Source organism: Sardina pilchardus, chromosome 4 (genome assembly GCF_963854185.1).
Source record: "Sardina pilchardus chromosome 4, fSarPil1.1, whole genome shotgun sequence".
NCBI classification, from domain to species: domain Eukaryota; kingdom Metazoa; phylum Chordata; class Actinopteri; order Clupeiformes; family Clupeidae; genus Sardina; species Sardina pilchardus.
In genome coordinates this window covers 9,229,619-9,238,032 of record NC_084997.1, presented here as the reverse complement: position 1 = coordinate 9,238,032, position 8,414 = coordinate 9,229,619, and the positions used below count along the sequence as shown (strand labels likewise).

Sequence of the window (8,414 nt, the reverse complement as noted above, 5' to 3'; positions counted from 1 at the left end):
GATGTTCTATCTTGTCCCTTTAAAGTTCATCTGCGTAGGCTGTTACAGCATTTGTCCAATCATCAGAACCTCTCGTGAGGATAAAAACTTAGTTTTGTCTTTTAAATAATCCTATGTAGGTATTTGGTTGCTTTTACGTTAATTCGTTTGGTCTTTAGAGGGAGGTTGATTATAAATGTTTGTTTTAATTCCTTGTTTCGTTTGAAATATCTGTTATAAGCTCTAGGCCATTTGTTTTACGTTGCAATACCATCATGCAGCTTGATTGCACACGTTCACAACAAAACACGTCTTGTTGTTTCTTGACTTTGAAAAGATGTAGCCTAGTCTTTCGCCTTTATTCAGTCAAGTCTGAACACTATTCACATGAATCAAATGAATAATCGGGTCATTGTTACCAAGTTATTTAATAAGACTATATTTTATATAATTATTTTCTGTATATTAAAAACTACAACCTGCTGCTTGCATTCATGCATTATTATTTCATAAATAAGCATATTACTTTAGCTTTATCGTAGATAGCCTAATTGAAATAATTTCATATGATCATATCTTACCCAGTTTGGTCAGTGCCAGTTATGGAGAGAAAATTAGCAAGAGGAATGCTTTAGAAGTTTTATTTGTAAACATTAAATATTTCTTTCTCATTGAGATTTTTTTCGGAATCGGCACCGAACGCATTGCAATACTCAATTACACCATAGAAAAAGGCAGTGGATGTACAGCACAAACCTATATGAATATATATGACATACTTTTATCTTAGATGGGAAATGATGTCATAACTGCTTAGACGTCTCTCAGACAGGAAAACAAAGACAACGTGCTAATAATGAATAATGTTTGAAATTATTTTAAAATTGCACCATGCTTAATGTAGCTTTTGGCAACAAAATAATAAATATAGAAACGTTTATATTAAACAGCAACAATACATACAACACATACAAACGAGGAATGTCTGACAGTTTTACAAACACGATGGGTCCCTTTTTACCTATACAGATGATATACTTTTTCACATGTGTCATACATAAAAGTTGTTCCATACTACGAATTTTTATAAAATCTAGCAGACTACATAGTGTCCGGAATATAATGTATAATATAGACATCACCTCAATAGCAAGTGCCTATAAAAATCCTACAACATGCGTTGCCTTTTCCAAATACTTCCTTTGAAATCCTGACAGACACATAGGCACACGTTATAAAAGAAAACAAACGAAAGGTTTTTACGAGCTTTATACACATCTTATAAAGTCGCGTTTTTGGACGCATCACATAAATCTATCGTATGTATATGTATATATAAATGGATTATATTACATTTAACTGTTTACATAGATGCCAATAATTAGGAATAGCAGTTACAAGAAATTCTTCAACTTCATCATGGACTTTCCAGATCAGATACAGAAAATCATTAGTGAATAGCTTTCCCTGTAATAGGTTGTTCATTTTCTTACAGGAGAGATTGTAGCCTACAAAGCAGAAGAGCTGGTAACCTATCACTCTGCTGATGGTCTTTATTTTTCATCCTCTTCTGCATGGTCATTTATGGATCCTTGATCGCTATTTGGAGGCTTGATGTGGCTTGCGAATAGTTAAGGGGGAAAGAGCGCCGATTGTTTAAAAAAAAAAATGCGACAGGTATACTCAGAGTCCGTGGAAGTTCTTTGAGGTCGTGTGAAATTGTCTGTTGGTGTTTTAAAAGGGTAGGGTGTCAAGGAAAAGTTTGTCAATTATTGCTGGCGGAGGGACCAAGTCTTCAAGTTTTAAGTAGAAGATGCGCTGCAGACCTTGTGTGCAGAGCGTGCGCAGTTCCGGGAGTTTTCCCAAAAGTTTTGACAAGTAGTTTGGACGGTTTAAACCACCGCCGTTAAAAGTAACTTGGTCTTTTAGACAGTTTACTATCTTGTTTTGCAGTTCCTCCACCCTCTTCGGCTCCTTAAGACCGTGCCTCTCTGAAATTAAAGCATTGACGAAATTAATTAATTGTTCTAAGGTCCGCTTCAGCTAAATGTGTTTTTTTAATCTAATGCATGTAGAGAACCCAGGGGGATTTATTTCAGCCCAAAAATAATAAAGTAAAGAAATATATGCATGATTCTCACCTGTTACCATGGCGAGTGCAGCAATGCAGGAGAAAGCTGAAATATCTATGTTCATGCTCTGGAGGTTCGAGGAGAACTCCGCAATTGCGTCAATCCACTCTCCAAATCCGCGCACGCACTGTAGCCTGTGCAAAACCACTCCGTTGCAGAAAATGAGTTTGCCTTCCGCCGGGTTGGACCTGCAATTAATAATAAAATGCCATTAATTACCGCGAGCAATTAAATGAGGATTTAAGAGGCTCATCGCGGCAGAGCTTAAAGGATGGCTGCTCATTATCACGTTCGACGCTTTAATCTGCAGGCCTTACCTGTACGCCAAGCGCAGAACAAAAAGTTCCAGGAAGGCTGATTCAAAGAGCAGGTCCTGGTCCTGTTTGGGGAGATCAGCAAACGTGGGGACCTTCTCGGCCCATCCGCGGATGATCTCCATGGAGCCCGTCAGGAGATCATAGAACTGCTGGATATGCTGAGTGTCGTCTCCAGTCATTTGGTAGTCAGGGTTAGCTTGAAACTGGAATTTAATTTAGACAGAGCTTAATGAGGTCCTTTAAAATATATAACCCGTGAAATTGCAAAGCCTATTTCGAGCAGGGGGTGTACTTTTTCCAGTTATACTCGTCTGTGTGTTTTATGGAACTCACTGTTTCAAAGCAGTTTACAGAATAAAATATGCCACCTTTCATATGTTCAAAGTCCATTATACATCATAGCTTGACATTAAACTGTACGTAATATTAATGACATCCAGACAAATACTCCTACGGTATTTAGTCGCTCTTTAGAAACGTAGCCTATGCACTGAAAATGGGCCTTACCCTGGAATAGTCCAGGCCAGACATGGAGGGATTCGAGTCAACGTGGGCCCGAACCAGAGCGCTGATAAGACTGACGGGCGGAGAGGGGGGTGATGGATCTTGTGGACTTTTGGGTTTCGAAGGTAGACGGCCTCTTCGTCCCTTTAGATTGGCTGTCCGAACAACTGCAAGAAATAACGTAAAAAAGGTGTCATTATTCTTGTGATGCATCATTAACTTCCAGTGGTACAAAATACAATCACACCACTGCGCATCAACAGCCAAATTGGATTAGTTTTGTTTATGTTCATTTTACTAATAATTACATTGACTGACAATGCAAAATATTTTTTTTACCTTCTTTCACCATCCCGACGACAAGGCACTTCTGGAAGCGGCAGTACTGGCATCTGTTTCTCCGGCGCTTGTCAACAGGACAGTTTTTGTTCGCTAAGCAGACGTATTTAGCATTCTTCTGAACAGTGCGCTGTAAACAGACAGGATATTTTTTAGGTTTTAAATTAATCAGATTGTCAGCACTATGCGCTTCGGGTTGACACAACATAGTGTCGGTTAAATGTATGCAAAGAACCCCGGGTATTCTGGGCAATTTACAGGTAGGCCGCCTCTCTAAATTCCATGACAGCACATTCTGACAGCACATGAGTTTCATTGGAAGAGATAAATGGTTTAAGTGGAGGGAGTCATTCATGGTAAGCAACTAAAGCTGTGTGGGAGCAAACGCCGGTCAATTAAGCTACACTAATCCTATAAAGGATGGTATGATAGAACAATTTAAAAATTAGTCAAATAATCACACTTTAATTGGGATAATGACAGAGCTTTTATCGATGACTGTCAACAGACCTACTGAGCTACAGCTGACATAACACAGGTGTAGATAAAATACAGATGTATGCTATTTGCACCATCACAGGAAGCATTTTTTGGGTATTATTTCGTCAAAAGTATCCTCTTATCAGCTTACAACAACAACAACAAAAAAAATGAAATCACCCCGATTGCATATGAAACAAATTAGCTTACCTTAAAGAAGCCTTTGCAGCCTTCGCAAGTTCGAACTCCATAATGCTGACAAGCGGCGTTATCTCCACAGACTGCGCACAAACCCTCATTAGACGGCGATCCTCTGGATGGAGGGGAAGGGATTTGGCTGTCCATCAGCTGGTGTCCATGGCCAAGCTGGAGAGAGTGGGGGAAAGTTAGCCCGGCTTGTTTCCTGATGGCACTGGGGACGGCGAAGCTTTGGCCGTCTAAGCCCCGGTGCGCTCCCGGGCTGTCGTGGCTCATGGAGACGTGGAGGGGACCGTCAAAGCGCATTTGACAGCTCGAGACAGGCGTGCCGGGAGGGGACTGCTTGAATGAGAACAGGGACAGTCTAGACACCGGATTCTTACGCTGGTCCATCATGTGCGAAGCCGCCACATAGTTCTGGTGGAAGCTGTGGAGGGACCCGGGGTCCTCCCACATGTGGTTTGGCTGCACCTGGAAGTTTGGCGTCGTGGGAGCGTGTGGCGAGGAAGGCTTGAAGTACATGGGCCCAGAGTGGGCCATCATCTCCTCGGACTGCGGGGCCAAATGGCTCTGCTGATGGTAGCTGTGCATTTGAACGTCTTCCACCTTGATAGAGGACTGTTCAGCGTGGGGCATTTGATACAGACAGGGAGGTTTTACGTCGTAACCGGTGTTGTAGTTGTCCATGAATGTGCTAAAACTAGGAAGCGAGGTGGTGGCTGTGATTTCAGTGTTGGTCAAGTCCATACTAAACTTTACAAACTCAGGCGTGAGAAAGTCGCAGCTGTATTCTCCACCTGTGTGGTAGCTGTAGCTTTGGGAAGCAGGGCTGGCTCCTTGAGGTGATGACCCATACTGAGCTTGGACGCAGGGCATGGCTGTATGCAAAAAATAAAAGCAAAAAAAGGTTTAATTTGTTATTTATTGTGTGCTTGTTAATCATATAACTATACAATTTTAAAAGGAAGAAATGCACAAGCAGACGTATAGAAAGACGAGAATAACTTTTCCGACATACTTTTCTTGGCATGCATTAGCTCTGAACAGGCTCATGCTATTAGACTTTCATTTCAGTATTTTTTTTAAATTGTAAATTCAAACAGTGAAGTGAGTTCGTTCTCATACCTTCAGTCGTGTGACTGTAATTTGGAGACACTTGAAATGGATGATGCTGTCAGGATCGGTTTGGGATCAGGATTCAAGAAAGTAGTGTTTTGTCTGGATTCTCCCCCTATTAAAATAGATAACTTTTACTCTGACTGCGCAATGGCGATGTAGACTCATACTCCAAGTGTGCAAAAACCACGCTCTCAACAGTTAAAGAATTTGACTGTCACTGACTGAAAGAAATCAGTTGCACAGTGTTATGTTATGACACCGAAAATTTGCAACATAAAATTATAAAGATTACAGACTTCAATCCCAGCAAGTGCTTCAAGAGTTTACAGAAAGAAATAAAGTTTTGTTGTAGAAGCGCATTCACGGACGTCTCCACTGGAACGCACGCTCTTTGAGTTTATATTTTTGAAGAAACATTTAATCCCAAAAACCTAATAAACCCACCATCATTATCTCAAGACCAAACTGTTTTAAAAAGCAAACTATTTCAAACATGACCCAATATGACAGGGTCGAGATTCCCCTTCAATTTAGCAAACTACGTAGCCTATATCCAGGGAAACAGAGAGATTAAGTAAACGCCAGCTCTTTACATTCTTTACATTGATATTGTTACTTTTAATCCCTGAGTTCACCATCACAGTGTTTCATCTGAAACATTACAACCAAATATAACAATGTAGGCTACTGTCAACCAATCTGACAAATAATGATAAATAACAAAATCGTCTAAACATACCTTATGGAACCATCAGACAAGCTGTAGAGTATCCATGTACCAATAGAGTGAGAATATATCTTCTCCTTGTCAGTTGTAAAGCTCCACAATACAATAAGCGACCAGACGGTTTCACGAAACTGACTTGCCGCTTGTGTAGCGAGCAGCTGGAAATACGGGCATCGACTACTCAGTCTTTCCAATGTGCCTTTGTTTATGTGAGCTCCGCTAACCACGGCCCACGTGTCTACAGCGAGGACGTCATCGGCGTCGTCAGGCTGCCACCAATCCCTTTAAAACGAGCTTCAAGTCTTCTGCAAAAGGTGCCGTTCTTATACACCTGTCCTCTGCTACTTGAAATTGTGTTTTGCATCGCCATGAAAAGGAAATAGAATACTTATAGGAAGACATTCGGCCATTGCGCAAAACTTCGGACTCCAAGTGGCCAACGCCTGTCCTTGCCTAGTTGCCTTTTCATTAAAGTAGCAATTAATTTGCTCAGATAGACTAGTGTGTTGTTTGCGGGTAGAACTGAGCATGGGCCTCTTGTTCAATGTTCCTTGAACCCTGTAACATACAGAAGTAGTAAAAAAAATCAAACAATCACAGAGCTTGATTTTCACTTCACCTTATAGGCTAGGCTATATAGGCATATTGTACTGTACTGCATACATACTGTAGCCTAACATTGTTCTGTACACGCCATCACGCCATACACATCTAGAGTTTGCAGTTTAATTATCTGTCGCGTTTAATGAAAATAAATAAATAAATAAATAATAAAACAAAACAAGCAATCCAATATATTTTTCTCTATAGGCCACAAGAGGGGAGAAACCGAAAGCTGTAGATGCTGTAAATGCTCGTGCATTTGTACATGTGAAGATGTGTGCCTAGTAATTGTCCCAGCTGGTCGACTTGGAGTGGGCTAGTAACCGGCACTGTCAGTTGTCATCATGGGCCAATTTTAGAGGGAAATGCGTGAGCAACCGGCACACTGGAGCGTGACGCAAGGAAGGCCAGGTTTGACGCTGCCAACGCACCCTGCAAGAAATAGTCACATTGCTGTTTTTGCACCTTATCTGAAGTCTTTGGTTACTACACAGTTACAGTAGTTCACACATGATGTTAGAGGACATAGGCCTACTCCTAACTAAACAACCGTTATAGATAAGCACAAGTATCCATACTTCACATGATCACGTAGATAAAATATCATAAAACTATAAATAGAGATAGCCCTCTATACTCAGACCACCATATTCACTTTATAAATATTTGGCCTGAGCAAAAAAATGAAACACATGAATTTCCTTGTCATAGTATCTCAGTTTTCTCTCCATGGCATATTGCACTCTCCTCTAGAGGACAGTATTGTTCACCAGCCATTGGTCATTCAAACTGATCTTACCTCATCATCAAACCCAGTGAATAGAACCCTATCTATGCCTATACTTGGCTAAGATTTCTCTCATGGACAAGTAAGTGATTACTTGAAACTCATTTAAGACTTCCCACCATTGACACAGCACAAGGGAAAAGCCTTTAAACTTTGCTTTGGGCAGGTCTGACGTGCACAGCCTGCAGTGGAGAATTTCCTGATTTCCCAATTTAGCAGTTATATTATGCTGATGCCAACAAAAAATAGGCCTACAAGGTAGTTATAATTTGTTCAATTGTATTGTGCCAAGTACTGGGTGTAGTTATCATTTTGTGTATTTAGCTTCTCAATGTTATGTTTTAATTGTATCACCATATTAGTCCATATTTTTGACAGTGTCATACCGACAGTATGAAATATTTGTCAGATAAAAATATTCTCTGAGAACAGTACTGAATGTGTTCTCCCTACCTAATGCACTTAAAGTAGCAGAGGCTATTGATGACTGTAAGAGGTCTGCAGCATCACTCCAACACAAATCTCAGTCACTCAAGAGATGCCACACTGGCAAACACATTTGTAGACCGCTATTGTTGATACCTGAATATGATGATGTGGATATAGATATACCACTGAAATTGTGGAAGATATTTGAATAACTCATATTAGAGAGGAACAGTAAAAAGGAGATTTGTAAGCTTTGTGTGTGTGTGTGTGTGTGTGTGTGTGTGTGTGTGTGTGTGTGTGTGTGTGTGTGTGTGTGTGTGCACGTGTGCATGTGCGTGCATGCGTGTGTGTGTGTGTGTGTGTGTGTGTGTGTGTGTGTGTGTGTGTGTGTGTCTGTGTCTGTGTGTCTGTCTGTTTGTCTCTCTCTCTCTCTGTACTGTATGTGTGTGAGAGAAAGAGAGAGAGAATTCAGTAATCTAGCATAAATGTAGGCTATCCAAACTAAGGGACCAATATGATGTAGCCTAGCCTTTTCATTAGTAGCTGAAGAGCTCCCTAGTGAGAGGCATTGCAAGAGCTTTTGTTTTTTCTTCCACATGCGAACAGTAGCCTACCTGAACAATATGAAATAGGTTAGGTGATTAAAGGTCTGGTGGTTTTTAGCAGACATAAGTTGTTTTGATGCATGTAAAGTAAAAAATGAAGAGTTTACAGTTAAATTAGCACTGTCAGAATAATTTTGCTAGTACAAACGTTAAAGAGTAAAATATGTTCCATTTAGTAGGCTAATGCAACAACAT

The 8,414-nt window shown here is 40.5% G+C and overlaps 1 protein-coding gene across 1 annotated transcript; it reads right to left on the bottom strand.

The window, feature by feature from the left end:
* Positions 1-612: 612 nt before the first annotated feature.
* nr4a2a (nuclear receptor subfamily 4, group A, member 2a) lies at positions 613-5,900 on the bottom strand. The gene is made up of 8 exons (XM_062533404.1): positions 5,808-5,900; positions 5,075-5,180; positions 3,962-4,827; positions 3,272-3,401; positions 2,936-3,099; positions 2,429-2,631; positions 2,121-2,299; positions 613-1,970 (listed from the first exon to the last, which is right to left on the bottom strand). Exons 3-8 carry the CDS (start codon positions 4,823-4,825, stop codon positions 1,714-1,716), a joined length of 1,797 nt encoding a protein of 598 aa, XP_062389388.1. The 5' UTR covers positions 4,826-4,827; positions 5,075-5,180; positions 5,808-5,900; the 3' UTR covers positions 613-1,713.
* Positions 5,901-8,414: the final 2,514 nt, after the last annotated feature.